This window comes from Bos grunniens, chromosome 20, assembly GCF_055505025.1.
Source record: "Bos grunniens cultivar Pamir isolate PY7600 chromosome 20, Bosgru_T2T1.0, whole genome shotgun sequence".
In the NCBI taxonomy this organism is placed as follows: domain Eukaryota; kingdom Metazoa; phylum Chordata; class Mammalia; order Artiodactyla; family Bovidae; genus Bos; species Bos grunniens.
This window is the reverse complement of record NC_141184.1, coordinates 68,675,442-68,699,893: the sequence shown is the minus strand read 5'-3', so window position 1 is coordinate 68,699,893 and position 24,452 is coordinate 68,675,442. Positions and strand designations below refer to the sequence as shown.

The 24,452-nt window shown below is 56.8% G+C and overlaps 1 protein-coding gene across 3 annotated transcripts in view; it reads left to right on the top strand.

Annotated features, from left to right (window-relative positions):
* Positions 1–1,480: 1,480 nt before the first annotated feature.
* Positions 1,481–24,452, top strand: part of FGF18 (fibroblast growth factor 18) — a 36,990-nt gene continuing 14,018 nt past the window's right edge. The window contains exons 1-3 of one of the 3 annotated variants that reach the window (XM_086362246.1): positions 1,481–2,536; positions 2,708–2,744; positions 17,543–17,723. In XM_086362246.1, the coding sequence (XP_086218372.1) occupies positions 2,505–2,536; positions 2,708–2,744; positions 17,543–17,723 (250 nt within the window). In that variant the 5' untranslated portion in view covers positions 1,481–2,504. Of the gene's footprint in view, positions 2,537–2,707; positions 2,745–17,542; positions 17,724–24,452 lie in introns of those variants that run through there. The other 2 variants (XM_086362245.1, XM_086362247.1) reach the window with 2 other exon arrangements.

Below are 24,452 nucleotides of genomic sequence, written 5' to 3'. Positions count from 1 at the left end.
GGATTTACCAGCTCTAGCAATGAGAATGTCTTAAGTAAATTCAGCCCAGTGCTTCAAACAAGAACTTTCTGCATCACTCATCATCTGGCTTTGAAAGGGTTTTCTGCACTTGTGTTCAGTGCTGAAGCAGAGGCTGTTTAAGATAGCCTCAGCTTTGGGCTTCCCTGGTGGCTCAGTGGTGAAGAATCCGCCTGCCAGTGTAGGAGACACGGGTTTGATCCCTGATCTGGGAAGATCCCAGATGTTTTGGAGCAATTAAGCCCTTGTGCCACAACGACTGAGCCTGTGCTCTAGAGCTGGGGAGCTGCAGCTGCTGAGCCTGTGTGCCTAGACCCTGAGCTCTGCAACAAGAGAAGACGCTGCTGTGAGGAGCCTGCACACCTCAACTAGAGAGTAGCCCCTGTGTGCTGCTACAAGAGAAAGCCGCAGCAGCAGCAAAGACCCAGCTGAGCCAAAAAGAAACCCATATAAAAAAAAAAAAACAGAGTATCTTAAAAAAAAAAAAAAGCCTCAGCTTTGAAAGGGAACTTAAAGCAGCTTGCAGGGAGGCAGGGAGGCCTGATAGCCAGAACAACTGTTGATATTTATATAGGAAGTATTACTGTTGGACAGCACCTGTGGCAACCCCCTCCAGTGTTATTGCCTGGAGAATCCCTTGGACAGAGGAGCTTGGCAGGCTACAGTCCATGGGGTTGCAAAGAGTAGGACATTACTGAGTGATTAGCACACCTCAGTTTCACTGTAAGTGAAAACCACAGTGAACATAGAAAACCATCAACCATGGCACATAATCAATGACACAAGGAAATTTTTAACCAAATAGTCTGGATTTTTGGGCTTATTCAGTTGCTTTCCTACTATGACTTAGTAGAGCCTGGCTGTCTGGAGCTTCAGACCGTGCGAGGCACTTGTGTGTGATAAGAACATCTACTTTCTGAGGTTGGGAAGGACATGAGTGATGCCTCTGAGGAAGCAGAGGGGCTAAGAAGAGATGCTCTCAGAAGGGACCTGGTTAAGAGAGTCAAACTGCTTAGTATGCAAAGAATAGCAAATCTCAGCCTAGAGGCCAGAAGAGGGCCTGGAGTGGTCGCTGACCAGAGTCCTGCTGGCTCCTCCCGGGCCTGTATAGCCTGCCCGGGCTGGGCTGCAGTGAAGCCTTGGGGACGCTAGGTGGCAGCCGTGTGTTTCCAAAGGTGGCTCGCCCATCAGAGAGCCCAGCTCCGAACCAACCCCGGAGCCCTGGAAGGGGGTGGGTGGGGGGCGTAAGAGAAACCCTCAATGCCCCCTCCCTTTCAACGGCAGGGACGGAGATTAGAAGGGAGTTCACTCAGGATGGCCAGCCTTCCCAGAGGGATCTGGGACACGCCACGATCCTCTGTGGACTCACAGGGTGGGTAAAAGAGACCCCCCCTTACGTGGAGCCGCCCCGAGGGTTGGGCCTGACCCGCCCTCTCCCTGCTCCCCACTCAGGCGCTGGTGGGTTTGAGTGGTAGGACGAATGTGGGTGAGGAAGGACATTCTGCACCTAACTGAGTTCTGGGGGACCGCAGCCCTGGCAGTTCTGGCAGCCTTTGCCCCGTGGCGCGGGTCATTGCGCCCAGGCGCGGAATTTCGACGGCTCCCAGCGCTCATCAGCTCCAGCCTCGCGGGCTCTGCCCCTTCGGAGCTGCTGGTGCTGTCGCCGAGAGTCTGAGCGCCTCCCTCCAAGCCGGAGCGCCAGGAGAAGAGGAGGCGGCAGTGGAGAGGCCGCGGCAGGCCCGCAAGCCGGCAGGGCCGCCTTTGATGTGGGCGCGGCGCACCCAGGCGAGCTGAGCGCCCGTCCGGCCGCGCCCCGAGGGGGGAGCCCCTGGGCCCCGCATCCTCATTGTGCCGGCTCGGGCCCGGGCCCGCCCCCGGCCCCCCGCCCCCTCGCCGCCCGCGCGTAGAAAACGCCCCGGCCGCCGCCAGTGGTGGGAGGCGGCGATGCGCACGGCCGGAGAGACGCGGAGGAGGAGACATGAGCCGGCAGGCGCCCAGACGGAGCGGCCGTGACGCGTTCGTGCTGCCGCCGCGCGCCCCGGCCCCGGAGCGCTGACCCCTGGCCCCGCGCAGCCCCACGCCCCGCCTGGAGAGTGCGCCCCAGCTTCCAGACCCTCCGCGCATGCTGCCCCCGGAGTGAGTCGGGCAGCCAGCCTCCCGCGGACGCCCGGACGGCCGGCCGGCCGGCAGAGAGCCAGGTTCCTCGCACCGGCGGGTGCCTCCTGCCCAGCGGCGGCCGCCTCGCAGCCCCCGCGCCAGCCCGGAGGGCGCAGCGCTCGGGAGGAGCCGCGCGGGGCGCTGATGCCGCAGGGCGCGCCGCGGAGCGCCCCGGAGCAGCAGAGTCTGCAGCAGCAGCAGCCGGCGAGGAGGGAGCAGCAGCAGCGGCGGCGGCGGCGGCGGCGGCGGCGGAGGCGCCCGGTCCCGGCCGCGCGAAGGGGACATGTGCAGGCTGGGCTAGGAGCCGCCGCCTCCCCCCCCGCCCAGCGATGTATTCAGCGCCCTCCGCCTGCACTTGCCTGTAAGCGCCCGCGCTCGGGGCTGCCCACCCTGACCGGACGTCTGTCCGTGTGCCTGTGGCTCTGCCCGCCCCGCCGTTCTTTTGACTTTGCGGCTGCGTATCTGTCTGTCTGTGCGCGCGTTTCCCTCCCTCCAGTCCCAATGACCTCCTCTCCCTCTCTCTCCCCCGCAGGTGTTTACACTTCCTGCTGCTGTGCTTCCAGGTACAGGTACGTGGGCTCCTGACTCTGACCTTCCCTCTGCACCCACCTGCCCCTGCGTCTCGGTACGCGTCGGTCCCCTTCCCCCGGGCCGCGCCCCCTCCCTGGGCCCCACCCCTCCTGGGCGTGGAACGGTGCACCTGTTCCCAGGGCCCCGAAGGGCGGCTCCGCGTGCGCCCAGCGCGGGCGGGGAACCGGCCAAGGGCAAGGGGTTCTGTTGCTGGACTCAGGCTGGCGCGGACCCAGTCCGCTTCGGCTGGGAGGAGACCCTCGTAGCCGGAGGGCTTAGTCGCCACAGTGTGCCGGGCTCCGAGCCCCTCGGCCCCGGTGAGGAGTTAGGACGGAGGGATTTTCTCTGCCAACCGTCCCTTCACCATCTCCGCTCGCTCTTCCAAACAAAAAGCCTCCTTTCAACCGAGTAGATTCCGAGTCCAGGGAGAAAGCTTCAGTTGTAAATTACTCTGTGGTTTCAGAGGCGTTTGCAGCATTGAGAGAGAGAGATGTGGAGCTAGGAGGGGAGACGGGGGAGAGGGCGCAGAGCGGGGCACCTGAGCCGAGGGACCCTTGCCTGCTAGGCGGCTCCGGAACGGGCCGCGCTTCGCACACCCTCGCCCAAGGTGGTGCAGCCCTCGGCTGCTTCCTCGCCTCGCTCCCCGCTCGCTCACTCTCCTGAATCAGAAGAGGGCTTGGCGCTCAGCCTGGAAAGCACTTGCTAAAATCTGATCTGTTACTTCAGCAGCTTTCAGACTCGGGAAGGTCTTGGCACGCAGACAGTTGGAACGCTGGTGCTTCCAAAGCCGTGGAAATGAAGGAAGAGGGTTGGGGTGGGGGGGTGGCGGGAGGGAAAGAGAAGAGGGACTGAAGGAGCCGACTTCAGCCGATTAGAACCAGACCAGGCTGCTTTAGCTTGGGGTGGGGGGTGCGCGGAGGAAAAGGGACTAGGAAGTGCCAGCTGCCCTAGCCCCCCACCCACCTGAGCTCTGAGGGAGGAGCCCTCGAAGGAGCTGGCCTGGGGCCAGAAGAGACTGTCTGCCCCTGTCCCCTCTGGCCTGAAGGCAGGTGTCCTCCTAGGGCTAGAGAGTATGCTTAGGCCGTGGTTTTCTGGATTCTTGAGGTGCCCTGGGGAAGCCCCGAGCAGGGAAAACGGTGGTTCTTCCAGGTGTGGGTGTTCTGTGCCCTTGGGCCAGCGGTCTCTTGCAGAGGGTGGTGGCCGTAGCTGTAGTGGCTGTGGTGAAGGGTCTGCTTGTCTCCCCTCCCCCCCAGGAGAGAGTTGTTACCATCAAGATGGACTTTGAGCTGCGGGCAGCTAGTTGGGACTGCAGGCAGGAAGCATGGATGGACAGACTGATGGGTTCTTTCCTTCTGTTGGCCAGGCTGGGGTCCCCGGTGACTCTTTGAATCAATACAACTGGAGTCAGTAACTTAAGACTGGCTGTTTGCCAAGCAGATGTGACCCTATGTGGTGGCGGGGGCGGGGTGGGGAATAGCTGGTGTCAGAGAGAGAGGCCAGTGCCTGGCATGGCCTGCCTGGTTTGCAGCTGAGTCCCCAGGCAGAGGGCAAGCCCCAGGGTCACTGCAGGGAACTGCTTGTCCGACCTGGGTGAGAGCCCTTCCCCAGTGTCCTGAGCCTGGGGGCGGGGACAATGAAATGGGCGTGAAGTAGAGAGAGATGGTTTCAGACCTTGTTGCCCAAGCCTCTTGTCTGCTGCCTCTTGGTCCTTGAAGCGGGGTCCAGGAGGGGATGCTCTGTGGTCTTTGTGTTTGCTGGGAGAATGTAAGGGAGGGAAGCTGTACTCTGCATCCCGCCTTCACGTCCTGGCTAGAGCTAGAGCCAGCCTTTGCGGGGAAGAAGCTGGGGTGGCCCGTCTGGGTTAAGTCTTCAAGCAGGTGAGGGAGCCTTCCTCCTCTCCCCTCCCCTCACTGCCCTACCTCTCCCCTTTGCAGTCTTTCCCTTTCTAAACTGCCTTAGGTCTGACTAATGTTTTTAACTCGTGGTCCATGTACCCTTGGGATGTCTAAGGATGGGATTATGGGGAAGGGGTTTGAAACAGTGTTCAAAATGGTGCCCAAATATGCAGTGTCTGAGAGAGTGTTCTCAGCTCCCCATGGATTTTGGAAAGCACCCATGATGGCTGAAAGATAAAGCAACACTACCCTAGGGAGTTACAGACAAGGTTGGCAGGTGCAAATCCTCCTGTATGCTCTAGGGCCAAGACGGAGTGGTCTTAGAGGTGAAGTTGAGGGTGGGTCCCCCACAGGAGCCTGCAGGAGTCTGGAGGCTGCTCCCCGCTGCAGTGTTGGCCACCACCAAGAGAGCAGCTATTTCCTGGACAGTGGGCATTTGGAGGGTGGTTGTGAGTGTACCCTTGGTGAGCAGGACCCAGTGAGGCTCCCCGCATGGTGGGAAGGCTCAGGAATCTGCCACCCTGTGGATGGGCCTGAACCCCAGCTCCATCTTTCCCTACACATGGACCTTTGTGAGACTTAGTTTTATCGTGGGGGGCCCTGAGGATGAGATGGCCTATGATAAGGCGTGGAAGAGGTTTTGCAAATTCTCATCACCCAGGAGGGCACGTGGCTCTGTCGGAAACTCTATATACTTAACGCCCTTCCCTCCCAGCCCTAGTGTTTTGGAGAACTGGTCCTTTATTAGCAATGGAGTTTCTGGGCTCCTGCCTCTTCCCATCTATTAGCCACCAAGCCCCCAGCGGGCCCCCTGCCCCCAGCCACATTTCCGTGAGCACAGTCAATGCCAGACACTGCCCCCACCCTGCGACGTGGTGAGCCCCACCCTCCCCCACCGGCAACCCCCAGGAGCTAGAAGCTGGGAATTTAATAAAATCCTTTCTCCACACGACTTGGGACACCATGGATAGCTCAAATCGGAAGAATTTTAAAAATTTCCAAGGGGAGCAAGCGGCGTGACCGGTAAATTGCTTTTCTGCACTTGGCTGAGCGCTGACAATGACACCGGGCTGGGCCTTTCACGCAGCTCGGCTGGCACCTGCCTGACATTGTTCCTGCCGCTGGGCTCCGCTAGGTCCTGGCCTTCCCCAGACAGGCCGTGAGGCCGGAGCCCCCGGTCCCGCCTCCCACAGCGCTGCTTCCTCCCTCACCACGCTCGTTCAAGTCTGGAAGTGTCCTTCCAGGCCTTGGCCTGACCACCCCTACACCTGGCCCCCTCAGTGCGGTTTAGAAGCTTTCTTCCAGTTCACTAGGATGGCGAAGCCAGAGACAGAGTTCTCTGGAACCTCGAAAGAATGGAAAGCAGTCCTGTTGGGTTGCACTTTCAATTTCTCAAGAAGCAGCCTCATGCATCCGTTCGTCTGACCAGTCAGGTGTCCCTTCCTCACATGTTGGCCGCAAGCCTGGTTCTTGCTGGCCCTGGAGCAAGACCAGTCGCTTCCTGGCCTCATGGAGCCCCTGGTCTAGAGAGGGAGTGTACCAGATTCATAGGAGCTCCTTCAGCGCCCTCCTTTCTAGGATGTGAAGTGCTGAGAGTCAGGGAGTGGCCTCCTGGCTGACAGAGGGGGAAACCAAGGCGGGGGAGAAATGACCTGCCTTTGTTGAGCAAGTTTTGCTTATAAGAATTTCCAAGTGGCTCTTGCATCAGGAAGTTTGTTTCATTCTTGCTACCATGTGACAAGGGAGACCGAAGTAGGTGAGAATGATATTCCCATCTCCCAGATGGAGAAACTGAGGCCCAGAGTGGGGAAGCAGTTTGTTCAAGGCCACGGCTAAGCTTCAACTCTCTGAAATCAGGATCTCATATTCTTTCCAGCATACCAGGCAGACTTTTCGAGAAATACTGAAAGAATGCTGATGGGGACACTGAGTCTCCAAAGACATGCTAGGGGTCCTTAATGAGAGATCTGGTGATGGGTTGGATCTCCATGATAGGATCCCTGTAGTTGGGATCAGAGCTGGTGGGGGCCTGGGGGCTGTCTGTGGTTGAGAGCATCTGATCTGGTGTCTTCAGGCCCTGTTTGTCCTGGAATGTTCTGGTCTGAAAGGGTTTCTAAGCTAGAGGTGGGAGTTTTGTAGGGGGCACAGGGCTGGTGGGTTCAGCCCTTTCCCCACATGGAAGGGGAGAGGGGCACCCTGCCAGCCTTCCTGCAGCCCAGGAGTGTCACCTGCTCTGAGGCAAGGAGGTGGATTTTTAAAATTTCCTGTGGTTGGCACCGCCAGGGTCCAGCAAGCTCTGGGTAGCATGTCAGGGCCACAGCATTGCCTCTTCCCTGCCCTGGAGACTGTGAGGGCACAGTGGGGCCCCAGAAGGAGGTGGGAGGGGACAGGGAGGAGACTTTCTGCCCTCAGCTGGCCCTGATCAGAGATGTTCTTGGTGTGGGAAAGCAGGGTGCAGGCACGTCAGGCTGACACCTGACTGGGAGCTACGGACTCGTTATGTGAAGGACGGTTTCTCACAGCACCTAGGCTGTGCCTCACAGGTAGCCTGAGATTAGGAATTCTCAGATGAAGGGAGTGAGGCTCAGGGGCATGAAGTAACCTGCCCTCGGTTGCATGGTAGGAGAGTGAGGCAGAGTGGGATTCACCTCTAGCTTGGCCACTCTAGGACCCAGGCTTATGAAACAGCACTTTAGAGGCTCCAAGTCTGCCAGGTTCAGAGAGTCGCTCTGCCTTGTCTTTGCTGTGTGCTCTTGGGCAAGTTACTTAACCTCTCTGGGTCTCAGCTTTTGCGTGCATAAAATGGGAAGGAAACAACCAGTAAAACAGTTCCTCCTCCCTAAGGATGTGGAGCAGGGGGTAGTGCAGAGCCCAGGGCTCTGAAATCTTACCTGCATTTCACAACTTTGCTCTGGAGGACTCCCTCCACTGCCCTGTGAGTGGCGTAAGCTCCACTTGCCCACGTCACTCTAGCTCCTGGTGACTGGGGAGAAGGAAGGGGTTGATTGTTTTCTTTCTGAGGGCAGGAGTTGTCTGATGGACATCTGTGTGCTCCCTATCTTGTGCTGGGTTGCGCTTGCCCCTCACTCACAGGAACCCATGGCCAAGCACTTAGAGGAGGGTAACGCCACGGGCCCTGCCAGTGAGGCTGAGGAGAGCCTCCTTGGGTCTGAGCACTGGGATTTGTTCGGGAACATCGAAGGGTAAGCGGGCACTCAGGCTTTAGGCAGACTTGCTGATTGTGGCTGGGAGGTGACTGGCTCTTGTTTGCTCTGACATCCAAATGGCATAAGGCCTCAAGTCCATTTAAAATACTGCTTTGCTGAGGATGGGACCAGAGAAAAGCCCCCCATGGGCCACAGAGCAGAAACGTGCTGAGGATGCTTGGATTGCAGTCCTGGCTCCGTCCCTGGCTCACTGGCGGACCTCCCTCACTGTGCCTCAGTTTATCCACCTGGGTGTCAGTGAATTGAGCTAGGCAGCTTCTGTGAAGCTTGAATATGTGGGCCTTGACATAGGAGAAGTCTTGGTTTGAATCCTATCTGTGCTGCTGAGCAGCTCTTTGGCGAATTTCTTAGCCTTCCACCCTTGGCACTCAGTTTTCCCCATCTGTGTAATGGAGCCATGGAAGGTACCTGCTTCCTAAGGGTCATGGTGAGGAGGACTAACTAGGACAGTGCACACAGAGCAGCTACACTCAGTAAATAACTGAGTCATTGTAATTGTTCCATGGATTATATGCTCTGTGTGTGCTGACATGCTGCACAGTGCTGGAGAAAGCCAGAAGGACCTGCTCCTTGCATCGGTGATATCAGGCCCCCTCTTGTTTAGGTCTGAATTGTATCCTCATTGCATCTCTCACTGGAGGCTCTTATCTCCTCAGTTGAGAAATAGGAATAGTAATACCACTCCTTGGGAATAGTCATTGAAGCCATATCATGAACCTGGTATGCAGTGGGCATTCAATTATGGTGCTTCTCATTAGCAATCATGGCTGACCCTGGACTGGGTTTTGAGCAGGATGAAGAAGATATCTAAGGCTTCGGCATTTTTCCTGAATGTTCTCTGTGAAGAGACGGCAGGTGCCTTGGGCAGAGTGGCTTTTTACCACTCTTGCCGTCCCACCTCTGCCCCAGAACCCCTTCGCGCTTTGTCCCTGCTCTATGACCAGTGCATTCTCTGCGGGGGCTCACAGGGATGAATAGGAGCTCAGGCTCTGGACTCAACCTACCTGGGTCATACCCCACCTTGGCCACTTGGAAGCTGCATGATTGAGGGAATTCTTGGCTTCTTTGTGGCTCAGCTTAAATATGAGCATCAGGGTGGGAGCCTCCCTGGGGTTGCTGTCGGGTGCATTGTGGTCCCCTGGGGGAAGCTCTTGCTGCAGCACCCAGCTTGTTGCCAGCGCTCAGTGACTGCGAGCTGCGGTGACGCGTTTGACTCTGGTGTGCCCCGAGTCCTGCCTGTCTGCCAGCCTTGGTTCCCGAAGGCAGAGGAGGCCTGGCACAGACCGACCATGTGGCACTAAGTCAGGTCAGCGAGTAGAGGGCTGTGGGGAGCAGCTTCCCTGAGGGCCGGGCACCTGGATTGAACCCCTCAACCCTGTACCAGCTGGGGGCCACAGGGTATTCAGGACCTGTCCCAACACTCAGGGACTTGAGCGAAATCTGTGCAGAGGGTGTTCTGATGAAGGGCCTTGAAACTAGACTCAGGGTAAAGGGATAATCTGGCCAGGGAAGGAATTCCATTTGAATCTTGAAAAAAGAACAAGCTGGGTGAAGAGTCTGAGCCTGCCTGTGTATGTGTGTGTGTGTGTGTGTGTGTGTGTGTGTGTGCATCCGTGTACACACAGAACAGCCTTTGCAGGAACGTGGAGCATTTCTACAAGGGGCAGGGAACAGCCTGCTGTGCTCAGGGGACTCCACACTGGTTGGAGTGGCTGGTGCATCAAGTTCAGGAATGGGGCTGATGGAAAAGGCCATGATGGGCCTTGAATGCCGGAATAAAGGGCTTATTTATTACCTCTTTGACATGCAGGACCATTCTCCCCACCCAAGGGCTTCCAGGAAAAGGGACTGGAAGGAACGAGAAAGGGAGGAAAGAAGAGAGCGTGGGTCCGTAGGAGTCCTGCCCCCTCCCACAAGCTGGCTCCAGGGTTGACTGGCTGTGGCACCCATATTGATGATCTGTACAGAGAGGCTGATGTATGGGGAGGAGGCGCCCCCGGTCAGCGCCTTGGGTGGCAGCACCCCCTCCCGTGGTGATGCTCAGCCCTGCCAATCAATACATTGACAACCCCGGGAGCTTAATGGACAGGCTGGGGGTGGGGAAGTACCCTTTGGAGGGTCACTCTGTCCTGACTGGGATGGATGTGGTGAGTGTGACGGCAGAGAGGGAGGAGCCCAGAGCTGCAGGGTGGGTGGGGCCTGGGTCTGAGTGAGCCACGCTGAGCTTCAGGGGTGGCCCGGCCTTTCTCCTCCGCTTCCTGTCCAGGGGTGGCCACCGGGGAACCTGATGGGCTCTGAAGCAGAGACAGGACCTGGTCTTGGCACGTCCGTGTTGGTCCACCTGGGGCAGATCCCTCGGCCTCTCTGTGTCTCCCTGCATCATGGGGATGGTGATCACGCTAACCGGCTCAGGTCCTGTGAGCAGTGAGGAAGCGGGACCTGCAAAGTGCTTAGCTCAGGCCCTGGCCCTGGGCATGTGCCCACTAGGTGGGTGCCAGCATTTGCTTCACTCTCAAGGACAACAATAATCCACAGAGCTCTATGACTGGCATCAGATCCTGGGCAGGAGGCCTGGCTTGCTCTCGAGGAAGAGTTTGGGAGCTGCCTTTCAGCTTGGAGAGGGTGCTGACTCTACCAGGGACCACTCCTGGAGGGGAGTGCAGGGCTTGGGGTTGAATCCAGAATTTGGAGAAGCTCTGAAAGCCCTCAGCACGGCCGGCCCGACACTGCTCCTAGAGCAGGAGGCAGGCGGTGGTGGAATGTGGCCGGAAGTCTGGGGGCTGCCTCTCCTGGGACCGGGGAGACCCTCCCTTTCTGGGCAGGCTGCCTGGAGACAGGGGCATGGGTTTTGTGAGGCCTCAGGAATGGGGACCTGGGCGGGAGGGGGCAGTCTGAGCCCATCCTCCTCTCTTAGGTAGGATGGGGAGCTCAAGGCCTTCGGTGCTTCCATGTTTAATCCTCCACCTCAGTCCCTGCCCCACTGGCTTGTGGCAAGAGTCAACTGCTTTCTTGAATGGGGGAGAGGTGGGTGACAGAGAGAAGGGAAAAGCAGAGAGAAGCAGGCCAGGCTGAAGAGGAGGGGAGCGTGCATCCTAAGCTGAGCTGGATCCAAATCTTGATCCTTTTTTGCACCAATTCTGTGCAACGTAACCTATGTGAGCCTCAGTTTCCTAATCTGGGAAATGGGGATAATGATCATACCAACTCATAGGGCTGCTCTGGGGACATGAGATAATTTACTTAAAGTTGTTCTTAGCACAGAGGACATGCTCCATAAGTTGTGGCTGTTTAGACAAAAGAAAAAGAAAAAAGGTACCTAATGATTACTGGTGTTTTTCTGAGATAAATAATTATAAGCAGTCTCATTCTGCTGATGAGAAAACTGAGGGTTAAAGAAATGGAATAAGTTGGTGATTTGCGATGGAGCCAGGTCACACTTGAGGTCAGTGAGTGTTAGTTTCCTTGGTAAACGTGTATGGTGTGGGTGTCCAGATGTCACATGTGTATATAGGACACGTGGCCGATATGGGTGGGAGGTGGGCCCAGGAAAAAATAGGACATTGCTGCAAACATGCCTTCAGAGCCATGAGGGATTGGGGAGATGGAAACCCGGAAGCTGGCCTGGTGTGGGGGGCTCACGCCAACATCTGTTCACGCATGTTACTTTCCCTCCAAGGTGCCTAAGGGAGGAGGCTTGGAAGGTGGGTGGGGGCTGGATGGTGAAGGACTACGTGTGGGTGCTGTGCTATGGGTAGGGGGGAGCCAGGTGGATTCTGGAATAGGGGAGCTGCCCACCGTGAGACTGCAGGCACAGATAGCAAGCTCTGTTCCACCAAGCACCCCCGTGTCCATGCCAGGTTCTGGGGCACAGCCGCGGGGGGACAATTGAACCCATTTGGCCATTGCTGCCCCATGCAGTTCTTGGGTCTGGGCGTGAGTATTCCCATCACAGCCCAAGCCCTCAGGTGAGTGAGGGGGCCCCCAGGAGGCAATCGTGGTCTCGGTCAGGCTTCAGGGGGACCCCCACCGCAGGCTCCCCTGTTGTGGGAAAAGCCGCCTTGACCCAGAAGGCAGGTATGTGGTGGGCGGGAGAAGGAGAGTCTCTTGTAAGGCACCATTCTCTGCTCCAGGAGACCCCTGCCTGTCCAGCCCTGCTCACCTCGTGAGAGCTGTGGCCTTTTGATTCCTGTCACACTGCAGCCTTTCAGCACCCCTGGCGGTTATGCACCTGGACAGGTGTTAGCCAGGCAGAGAGCAGCTCGGACTGCTCTAGGAAGGCCTGGAAGATGGGCCCCCCTTGGGCGGTGAGGCCAAGTAGCAGGAAAGGGGAGGGAGAGGACGCTCCTGAGCCATGCTGCTCTGCTGAGCTCCCAGGGAGACCCGGAGAGGTGGACAGGTGCTGGGCCCTCCTCCACAGGAGGCTGAAGAAGTGTGATGAGGTACCGTGTCTTGAGGTCTTCTTAGCAAAGAGCCTGGAACAGAGGAGAGCTTAGCAATTGATGGCTTCAAAAACCTTCTCTTGGCACTCAGCTCATCTGGTTAGTAAGTGGTGGGCTGATTTTGGCTGCCAGGACCCCCTCATCCTAGCCGCAGTTGTATGGCAAACGTTTGCCAGGTGCAAAGGTGGAGATTCAGGGGTACACCTGGTAAACTGGACTCTGAGGACGATGAACAGTGCGTTATAGTAGTGCCCACAGGCCATAACCCAACCTGAGGCCAGAGGAGAGGAAACCGGTACCTTCCAGAGGAGGTACCTGAGGGCAGGGGCCAGCCAGGCAGAGGGCACTGGGTGCCTTTTTTTTTTTACTTTTTATTTTGTATTGTAGACCCAGGTGGCACAGCGGTAGAGAATCTGCCTGCAATGCAGGAGACACAGGTTGGATCCATGGGTCGGGAAGATCCTCTGGAAAAGGAAATGGCAACCCCCTCTAGTATTCTTGCCTGGAGAATCCCATGGACAGAAGAGCCTGGTGGGCTACAGTCCATGGGATCGCGAAAGAGTCGGACACGACTGAGCGCACACACAAGGCTTTATCCAGGGCTTTTGTTTTGTGTTGGAGTGTATCTGATTGACAGCGCTGTGATAGTTTCGGGTGGACAGCAAAGGGACTCAGCCATGAAGGATCTGGCCCGTGCAAAGACCTGCAGCCCCCAGAGGTCCCACCCAGGAAGCCCAGGGCGCTCCCCACCTTTCCAAACGGACGGACTCTGTCTCCATGTCGGAGGCCACCCGGTGACCTCCCTCGGGATTGACCTGGCCCCAGAGTGCGGTGCAAATGGTGGGAGCTGGGCAAGATGGATTGTCCCCACACCCTGGGAATGGCCCCCGCATAGCCTTGCTGACCCTGGGTCAGCCGGCCGCCTCTGCCCAGTGGGCCAGGAGGAAAATCGTTAACTGGAGGCTGCTTCCGGGCGGGACAGCGCCCCTCAGGGACCGGGGGTGAGGAGATTGGTTTGACCTCTGGTCAATAAGGTCTCCTGTGAGCAGGAGGAGATCTGGAGAAGAGGGGAGGAGGCCTGGCCCTGGGGGAGGGGACAGGGCCGGCCCACCTTGGAACGTCATTCCGCAGGCCCCTCAGGTGTGGGCCTCGGGGGCACACAAGCTCTGTCCTCCCTGAGCACCAGGGTGTCACAGGAAGCGGGTCCCAGGTATGAGAACTGGCTCTGAATGGGCTGGCCACTGAAGGTTGTGCAAGTGAATCGTGTGCACGCGTGGTGTGCCGGCGAACAGACCCTGCGCCCCTGGGCAGTGCAGTTCAGAGCAACCAACTCACGTTTTCTGAGCCTTGGTTTCCACATGTGCTAAATGGGGTGATAAGCATTCCCGTGTCCTAGGGCTGAAGGGACGATCAAAAGCACTGACATCTTCCCAGACTGTCATCTGAGCAGCTCAAGTGCCTTGTCCCTAAGGACGTGAGAGTGTGACCTTCTTGTGTCTGCGGGGTTTCACCAAGAGCCTCTTGAAGGTATCCCTGGTATCCTCCCAGTAGTTTTTTATTCTAATATCTATTTCCTGGGCTATGCTGGGTCTTAGTTGTGGCACAGGTGATCTTTGGTCTTCACTGCAGCATATGGCATCTTTAGTTACGGCTTGTGGGGTCTAGTTCCCTGAGCAGGGATCAAACTCAGGCCTCCTGTATTGGGAACGTGAGTCTCAGCCACTAGGCCACCAGGGAGGCCCCCCTCAGTAATTATCTATGCCTGCTGAGCACTTGACTCTGTACCAGGCAACTATTCATGGCAGCCCATGAGGTGGGTATCGTTGGCACCTCTCAGTAACTTGCCTGGGGACCCCTAGCTCAGGAGTGGCTAGCCCTGCGTTTTGAACCTGGGTCCTGCTCCCGACGGCACTGGTGGGGCAGGCGGGGCCCAGTAAGGGGGAGCTGAAAGCAGCAGTCTGGGGACCGTACAACTTGGGGCTGCCTCTGCCAAGGCCTGCTCTGTGCCCGTGTCGGTCCAGCTTCAGAGCCTCAGTGTCCTCACGTGTCATGTGGGATAGTGTTTCCACCATGAGGAGGATAGTGAAGGTTAAATGACGTGGTTCAGCTGAAGTGCCTGCGAGGCTCAGGCTGGGGTGGGAGGACGAGTACAGGTTAGCCAGGGCACAGAGACCTTGGCTTGGGCACGAGCAAGTAAGTGTGTTAGTCACTCAGTCGTGTCTGACTCTTTGCGACCCCATGGAATGTAGCCCACAGAATTCCTCTGTCCATGGAGTTCTCCAGGCAAGAATACTGGAGTGGGTAGCCATTCCCTTCTCCAGGCATCTTCCTGACTCAGCGATTGAACCCAGGTCTCCTGCATTGCAGACAAATTCTTTACCATCTGAGCCACCTGGGGAGCCTGGGCTGGGGTGTAGAGATAAGGAAAACCCAGCTCCTGCCCTGAGGAGCTCCACAGCTGAGGACACGCTCATGCAGTCCTGACTCCAAGAGCTCTTCCATGGGCTGAATGGCGTCCTGCTCACATAGGAATGGGATCCTGAAAGCCTAGCATGCCTAGAACAAACCTGGAATGCTGTCTGGACTTTAAGAATTACTCAGCTTTCTGGTTAATGGGCTGGGACAGGCATACAATTATCAGGGCACAGGGAAATCTAATGGCGCTGGTGGTAAAAAAAAACCTGCCTGCCGATGCAGATGTAAGAGAATGTAAGCTTGATCCCTGGGTTGGGAAAATCCCTGGAGAAGGGCATGGCAACCCATTCCAGTATTCTTGCCCGGAGAATCCCGTGGACAGGGGAGCCTGATGGGCTACAGTTCATAGGGTCACAAAGAGTCGGACATGGCTGAAGTCACTTAGCAGGCATGCACGGAAACCTCATTCAATGTTACGTGGGATGACAGGACCCCAGATCTTTTCAGTGTTAACTTGTTCATTCATTCATTCATTTGACAAATGTTTGAGTTTCTACTGTGCTGAGTGCTGGGGATATGGCAGCAAACAAGTCAGGGAGACAGACAAAAACCAGAGAAGTAGATGTCATGTCAGGTTGATGAATAGAAAGAAAAACAAAGCATGATAGAAAGATGAAGAGCGGCTAAAGTGGGGGCTGCCCCAGAAGCAGTCACGGAAGTCCTGTCTCAGGCTGTGACATTTGAGCAGAGACTCCAGTGAATTAGAGGAACCAGAGGACAAAAATCTGGGCGAGAGCAGTGAAGCAGAGGGAAGAGCAAGTGCAAAGGCCCTGAGGCACCTGTTGGGTTTTCTGTGTGGAATGCTCAGAGGCAAACTCAGGCAGCCAGTGTAACTGGGGGGATGATGGAGGTGGAAAAGTGGTCAGGGGCTCATCTTGCAGGGCCTTGAGGCCACGATGGGGACCTTTATAAAAATGTGATGGGAAGGGACTTCCCTGGCAGCCCAGTGGTTAAGGCTTTGCCTTCCAAGGCAGAGGGTGAGCGTTCCATCCCTAGTTAGGGAGCTAAGATCCTCTATGCCTCATAGCCAAAAAAATAAAAACATAAAACAGAAGCAATATTATAACAAATTCAATGAAAGGCTTTTAAAAAATAGTCCAAAAAAAAAACATCTAAGCTTGATGGGAAGCCCTGGAGAGTTTAGGAGAGGATTACACAAGGTGATTGGATTTGCTGGGAGATGGACTTCAGGCGGGAGAGAGTGGAAGCAGAAAGCTGGTGAGGAGGTGGGTGCAAGTTGTTCAGGTCTCACCTGGACCACGTTCAGGAAAGGAAGACGGGAGAGACACTGTTGGCTCAGCCAGAGGTGGATTCCTGGAGAGTGTGGTCAGACGTGAACTAAACTTCTAGTTGTTGTTTAGTTGCTAAATCACGTCTGACTGTTTGCAACTCACTGGGCTCCTCTGTCTATCGTATTTCTCAGGCAAGAATTCTGGAGTGGGTGGCCATTTTCTCTTCCAGGAGATCTTCCTGACCCAGGGATCGAATGCATGTCTCCTGCATTGGCAGGAGCATTCTTTACCACTGAGCCACCAGGGAAGCCTATAAAAGTGGATGGATTTTTTTATGTGTGTGTGTATGCATAGGCTATCTCTGCAAAGTATCAGTCGTTCAGTCTTGTCTGACTCTGTGACCCCATGGTCTGTCCATGGAATTCTCCAGGCAAGACTTCTGGAGTGGGTTGCCATTTGCTTCTCCTGGGGATCTTCCCGACCCAAGGATCAAACTGGGGTCTCCTGCATTGCAGGCAGATTCTTTATCATCTGAGCTAACAGGGAAGCCCTAAACTTCTAGGGTACAGGGAATTTGATGGGAGATGCTAAGCAAAAGCTTCTCTACGGGGGTTCGGGGTGTGGGCAAATGCTTGGTGGTAGGGCCAAGCATAAGGACCATTACAGTGTGAAGAGGAGAACCCCTCCCGCATCAGCTCCTGGGGGGAGAAGTGGCAGTGGGGTGTAGCTCATTCATTCCCGGGAAGCCACTTGCCAGGTCTCTCTCCTTTCCCACTGAGGACCTAAACAGCAATGACATGCCCCTAATCCCTGTCCCATCTCTGTGGTCATTTTGGTACTTTTCTTCCCGTTGGCTCACTTTACCCTCACGGCCATCCTGGGTTGCAGTCAGGATGGGGGCTCTGCTCCACTCTTTTACTGGGGAGATATCTGAGGCAGAACAAACTGTGTTCTCAAGGTCACATGGGCAACTCTGGTCAATATTTCTTACTTTAATTTGGGGCTGTGGCAGAAAGAAAGCAAACTTTGCTTGCTGTCAAACAAATGTGTTTTCAAATAGACCTAGACCTGATTCTTAGGTTTGCAACTTCCTGGCTGGGCCACCTCGGACAACTTGCCTCAGCTCTCTGAGCCTCAGTTGCCCCATCTATGAAATGGGGGATAACAGGGCAACTGAGCTTCTCTGGTGGCTCAGCAATAAAGAATCCACCTGCCAACGTAGGAGACACAGGTTTGATTTCCTGGGTCAGGAAGATCCCCTGGAGAAGGAAATGGCAACCCACTCCACTATTCCTGCCTGGGAAATCCCATGGACAGAGGAGCCTGATGGATTATAGTCCTTGGGGTCGCAAAGAGTCAGCCACGACGGAGCGACGGAGCGACGACAAACAGGGCAGTTACGAGCATGTGCTGGCGCTCGGCCCACAGCTGCCATCACAGAGGCCCTCGCTCTCTGCTGTGAACTGGCTCCTGCACGCAGGGGGTCTGGGCTTCCAGGGTGGCTCACTGTCACCCCTTTCCCCGCCCAGGTGCTGGCGGCCGAGGAGAACGTGGACTTCCGCATCCACGTGGAGAACCAGACGCGGGCTCGGGACGATGTGAGCCGCAAGCAGCTGCGGCTGTACCAGCTCTACAGCCGGACCAGCGGGAAGCACATCCAGGTCCTGGGCCGCAGGATCAGTGCCCGCGGCGAGGACGGGGACAAGTATGGTAAGTGTCGGCCCCTTCCTGTCCCACTGTGTGCACATCCTTCCTGCTCGCCGAGACCTCAGGTTCGAATCCCAGCGCTCCCAGATCCTGGCTGTGTGGTCCTGCCCCCAGTGCTGAGTCTTTCTGGGCCTCAGTTTTCTCATCTGTGGAACAGGGATGCAGAAGCACATCCCTGAGAGCCTTGTTGGGAGTAGTAACTGAAGACATGAGTAAAGCCTACTCTTGCTGGTCAATGCCCCATAGATATGAGCTGTCATGGGTGACTGTGGCTTGCCTGGGGCTGGCGTCTAACAGGTTGCTGCTGCTCCCCAAGTGTCATTTCACCTGTCCACGTTCAGATGCTTGGGTGGGAGCCTCTGGGGAATGCTTTTTGGAGGTTTGTGGTGGTGATGGACATCGGCCTGGTGCGAGCGTGTGTGTGCATATGTGTGTGAGAGTGTACGTATTTGCGTGGAGAGGTATGTGCGTGTGTGCTCTGTGGGCTCAAGTTTGCTCTCTTATGAAACATGGATGCTCATACCACCTGGGGCTGCCCTTGACCTGCGTTTGACCCTGGAACGACCCAGCTCCCCTGAGGTGTTCAGAAACCGTCACCTGCCCCAGGCTGCCTCTGCAGGGGGCCGGAAGGAGTGAAGCACCCCGACTCCCTTCCGTCCACAGGCCCCTAGCCCGCAGAGATCCTCAGCCGTGAGGGAGGCACCCAAGACTGCTCCCACCCGGCCCCTGAGCGAGTGCCGACCGCGCCCTCACCGCTTCCTACCTTCCCGGGCCTGGGTTCTGGAAGGTGTCCCAGGTCCCAGCCACGGGCCCGGGGGCTGTGGGCGGCCGCGCCTGCCAGCCTGGGCTGTTCTGAGACGAGGCTCTGCCTGCCCGCCGGTCCCTGCCCATTGCAGTCAAGACATGACAACAAGACAAATAATTTCTTGGATCTCTTTATCTTGGACACCATTTATTCTCCCTGTGCCCCGGGGCAGGACTGACCTCGTGGTGGGCCCGAGTCTGGCAGCTGCGCTGTCACTGGGGGCTGGGCTGGCCGGCCGGGCTGGGCCGTGCTGGGCTCCGGCTCCTCCAGGCCAGCTGCCTCCTCCCTCTCCTGCCCCATCGCTCGTTACTGCCTCGTCTCCCTCCTCTCTCTTCCCCCTGCTTCCTTTCTCGGTCTGGCTGCTTCTCCTTTCATCTGGCATCTCTGTCTCTTGAGTCCACCCCCCTCCCCCTGGCTGCTCCTGTCCATCACTCTGTCTCCCCCATCCCCACCATTTCAGGCTCTCTCCCTGCTTCCCTCCCTCTGACCAGGGTCCTCGCCCTCCTCCCCACCTCTCCCAGGCCCTCTGCTGGCCGCCTCTCTGCAGCCTCGGCTCTCTGCTCCCCCCACTCTGTGGACGCCTGGCTGTGCTGGGCAGACCCAGGTGCTGGTTTTCCCTGGGATCTGCCGTCCAGTTGCTGCCAGGGAAGGGGCAGCTGGCTGGCTGGGGCGGGAGGGAGGTGTCCTCCTGGGGAGTCCCCGGAGTTCTCTCTGGCCCCTCCAGGCTGGGAGAGTACAGGGGGGTCAGACTCTGGTCTGAGCCATCTGTCCAGGCTCTGAGATCGGGGTCCGGAGCTCGGGAGGGAGAGGAGGTAGGCAATGGCCGGCCCCTCTCTCCAGAAGCCACTTGCCCTCTTGTTTCCTCCGCCTGAACCTGAGGCTCAGTGGTCTCACCAGTGTGGCCTGAGCATCTGTGGGGCTCAGCGGTCTCCCTTCTGTGCATTACAAGGGATGGACTCGCCTCGCCTCTTAAACATTCGTGTGCACCCGAATCGCTGAGAGGTCTTGTTGAAAGGCTCGTGTTGATGTGGAGGGTCTGGCCTGAACTCTGGGTGTCTGACAAGTAGCCTGGAGGTGCTGGGGGGCCACACCCGGTGCACACAGGGCCTTGCCCATCCTGGCTTCTCCTCCAGCTCCACAAAGTCTAGATTTAATGATTCTGTCAAGGAACATGTTTATCACTCCTGCAGTCTCCCAGCACCCAGGGCAGCAAGCGGCCTTGCTGGCCGCCGAGACTGCTCCATTTAAATGTCGCATTAGTAACGCAGATGAGGGGCTGGGACCCCATCTGTGAGCCCTGAGAGAGGAAGTGAGACAATGGAGCCAATTGAGGCTTCCAATCTAGATAATCAATACAAATATTATTGGGAGGGTGATTTATGTGGCCAGGTCGAGGAGGAGGATGGGGCTACATTAGCCTGTCCTGCCTGTGGGGGAGGGGTAGCCAGTGGTCCTCAGTCAGGCTAGGCGGCCCAGGATGTCACAGAACCTGCTCTCTCCTCCTCAGGGCTCCGTCCAGCTGAAAGGATGGTGTCTTCTGAGACTTGCATTCATACACAGTTAGAATAGAGTCTGGGAGTTCCAGCAAACACCAATTATAAACAATCCCTATAAATGCGTGGAATCTGGGATCCCTGCAGACCCTCGGAATCTCAGATTGGAGTCTCTGAAACACTCAGAATCTCAGATTCGATGGCATCCTGAGGTGCTAGACCCCTTAGGCAGGTCAAGACGCTGGCCTCCCTTTGCGTGGACGCCTACCCCAGAGCTCTTGGGCAGCTTTACCACAGTGAGCAGTCTTTGGTGAAATCCTCACAGATGACCCGGGCTTCTACACCAGGCTGTTCTGCAGGAGGGTCTCCCCATGGCTCCCTGAAACTCTCCCAGAGCACCGGAGGCCCCAAGCGTGGCTGTTCCAGGAATGCGGGGCTTTCATAGCTTTGGGTTCCGCTCTGGAGGGAGAAGTATGTGGGCCGGGGGCTAGTGACATAGGTCGTGTGGTGACGCCTGGCCAGCCAGGAACTGGGCAAGCGCCGTCCTGCCCACCTAGGGTTATTGTGTCAGTCCCAACCCTTCCTGCCTTTGGTCCTGGTCACCTCAGTCCGGCCAGTCGTCAGGAGACAGGACCCCTGGGTTCTAGTGGCAGCTCTGTCACTGAGCAGCCTCCAGTGCCCGGGGCAAGCATGTCTGGCTGGCTCTGGGCTGAGTTCCTTCACCAGCCAAGCAAAGATGAGAAGGCCCCGCTGCCTCCAAGGTCGATGCCCTTAAGCTGGAACGTGGAGGCGTCAAGGCACACTAGCTGCAGGAAGCAGGACTGCTGGGTGGTGCGACCTGAGACTTCGCAGAGGAGCACCCGGGGTCAGCTGAGCCAGCCCGCAGGGAAGGGTAGGAGCCCCAGCGTTGGTTACGGTGGTATAGGAGCCACTCTGCTTCTGTAAGGCTTGTGGTTGCCTACTTTCCTGTGATAAAGGTGGCTTTTCCACCTGATTAAGAAAAAACACCTCAAACGCCCAAGTTTTCTTTTTTAAAATTTGTTTTTAATTGGAGGTTAATTGCTTTACAATAGTGTGTTGGTGTCTGCCATACATCACCACGAATCAGCCGTAGGCTTTGCAGGAGGCCAGACTCCCAGGACAGACAGTACTCAGAGCAGCCCTGAGAAGGCCTCTGGAGGGCCTGTGAAAGCCAGGGAGGTGGTCTTCTGAGAGGGTGAGCATGTGGACTCTGGAATCGGAGGGAACTGGAATCTCAGCGCCACCACTTAGGAGCTGGAGGCCTTAGGTGGGAGTAAGCCTTTCTGAGCCCATTTATTCTTTTGTAAAATGGGGTTGTTGAAATGAAAGGGTATCTTCTGCTCAAAGATGTTACAATTATTTAAGCCAGAACACTCAGTATGGTTGTCTGGGGGCAGGGGGATGCCGTTGTGGGCTCGGGTGAAGGCTCCCCTCCGGGGAACGGTTCATGGGCTTCCGGAAGGGGTGCTGCCTCTCTCCCCTCAGTGGGCCCTGGCACGTCTGCTGCAGATAGAAGAGGCTCCCGCAGTGTGGCTCCAAGCAGCAGCGGGGGCTGGCCGTGCTCTGCTGGTTGTCTCAGGTGGAAGCGTATTTGGACCCTTCTGTTGGGTGTGGTCTGGTCTCTCGGTTCACACCTGGGCCCCTCCCTCACTTGGGTGGCAGTACGGCCGTGAGTGAGACTACCTGGTCTTAGCCTTCAACGAGCTCCAAAGCCCCTGCTCCTTCCTAGGGGCTCTAAGAGCCGGGGCCTCTTGCTCTCTGTGTCCCTCAGGCCCTTCCCACCCCCTCCCTGCATTGCAGGGTGGCAGAGGGCAGGGCATGGAGTTGGTACGCTGTGGATTGGTTCCAGCTTGGCATGGATCAGTGCTTCCAGCTGTGTCACCGCTGCCCAGGGTCACGGGGGCTCAGCCTGCTCAGCACGGGTTCTGCCCCACTGGGCAGCCTTCCTGAGTTCCCCTACTCCCCTCCAAGAATGTGAGCTCCTTGAAAGCAGTGACCTTTCTTCCTGTCCTCGTGTCTACTACATGGCCTGGCAGAAAGCAGGCCCCCTTTAAAGGTTCCTGGATGAGTGACTAAAATAATTACGGGGCAGCACAGAGCCCAGTCAGGGGCTGACATGCGTGACTCATCTGGGAAAGCATGTGGGGTCTTGCAGGACTTTTGCCGAGTGGGTGATGGAAGTGGGCGGGGGCCCTCTGGTCCCCGTTTCCCTCCTCCTGGTACCTGCTGCAGGGCTGGGCTTGAGCGAGGAGCCAGGTCCTTTGGCCTGGCTGGTGTGGGCAAGGCAGCAGTGACCCCCTTCTCTCTGAGTTTGACACCTCATAGTCCATTCTCCATACTGTGGTCCAAAATGTGAGCCTCGGTCACTCATTCAAAGGTGGTCATGTTGTTTAGAAATCCACACCCTCAGCAGGAAGGCCTGACCTGGCTCCTCCCTGACCGCAGGCTCCATCACCCCAGTCCTTGCTGGCTCCGCTCCAGCCCCAGCTTCCTGCTGCCCCTCGCATGTGCCACGCGTGTCTGCATTTAAGGGCCTTTGCTGGGCCCTCAGCCTGGGGCTGCCCTTCTTCCAGATGTTCCCATGGCATTTGCTCCCTCACCTCGTTCATTCAGTCGTCACCTTATCAGAGAATTCCTGTCTGTGTCCTCGTGTGCCTGTATTTCTCTTCCTAGCACTTATTGCTGCCTGTGGTTCTGCTGCGTGTGTAGTTATTCGCTCTCCATGTCCCCTGCTCCAGTGCACACTCTGAGGCCAGGTGGCTTCTGTCTACTGTCCTCACTGTATCCCCTTGCGCAGTGAAACTGTGTTAGTCGCTCCGTCATGTCAGACTCTTTGCAACCCCATGGACTGTAGCCCGCCAGGCTCCTCTGTCCATGGGATTCTCCAGGCAAGAATACTGGAGTGGGTTGCCATTTCCTTCTCCAGGGGATCTTCCCGACCCAGGAATGGAAGCCACGTCTCCCACATTGCAGGTGGATGCTTTACCACAGACCCACCTGGGAAGCATCCCCCTTGCACACAGCCAACCACAAACCAGTGTGCAATACATGTTTGAGCCAGTGAGTGCATGGGTGACCCGTGAGCCTCCAGGAGTGTGGATGAGACCACTCCTCTGGGGCAAGCGCCTGGCACAGTGTAGGTACTTGGGGAATCGGTGGTCCCCTCATTCTCCTCTCCTGTCCTCCCTTCCAGCCAGCCTTGCATCTTGCAGCCAGGATACCATGAGCAACAGAACCAGCTTTTCTGAGAGATGTTCCCAGCTGGAAGGAGCATTAATATATCCGTCTAATACCCCTGCCCTCTGAGCTTATGTCCCACGACTTCTGTCCTCAGTGAGGAGTGGCCACCCACACCTTGGTGACTCTGCATCTCAACCAGCCACATGAGAGCTACAGCTAGGATTAAATATAGCTCCTGATCGATCCTATTGATTCTCTCCCTCTTCCTTTCTGGCAAACCCACATGGCCTGCGAGCCTCCTTGGGTGACTTTAGGAGAAGGGGAGCCATGGGCACCTTTGGAGAAAAACCATAACGTGTGTGCGTGTGTGCGCGCGTGTGTGTGTGTGAATAGCGATACTGAAACCTCTCCAGAGAGGAATCCTTCCTCCTGCCCCGCTTCTTTCCCTTCCCCTCCACCTGGTTCAGAGGGGAGGAAGGGGGTACTGGTTCAGTGTGACCTCCCAGCGCCTTCTGTGGCAAGGATGTTTCCTTGCCGGAGGGTGATTCCTGGAGAGGGGCCCGTGGCACCTGCCCTGGCACTGCAGCAGCCAGCGGCGGCGGGTCAACCTGTGCAGGCCCGGGGGCGCTGCTCTGCCCAGCCTCTCATCGGCTCCCGGCTCCCTGCTTGCTTTCTCAGGTCTTGGAGGTTTAACTCTGAAACCTGTGGGAGAGGGGGAAGGAAACCAAGTCTCCTGCCTGGTGTCCTCCAGTTACATTTTTCTGGGTCTCCTGTGTCCCTCTGTGTATGTCTCTCTGGATCTCTGTCTTTCCCTGCTGTTTCCAACCCTTCCAAACAAAAGGCTTCCAAAAGAGGTCCTGGATCGCCCGCAGGGAAGCCCAGCTGGGAAATCACTCTGGAATCAGTCAATCCATCCACCTACCAAAGTCACTTCTCATCTCTCTGCCGTCGCCAGCCTGCCTGGTGTCTGTCTGCTCTGCCTGAATCAGAATTTCTCTGTCTGTGTCAGACCAGCTCCGGAGTTACTCTGCCTGTGTTCAAATCCTGGTCCTACTGAATGACTTTGGCAAGTAACCTCTGAAGCTCTGCTCAGAGCCTCAGTTTCTTCATCAGTAAAATGGGTGTAATAGTTCCTACCTCATAAGGTTGTTGTGAGGATCTAATGAGACTTTCCATATTCAGACTCTAAGCACAGTGCCTGATGGATGGTAAATGCTCAAATAAGTATTAGCT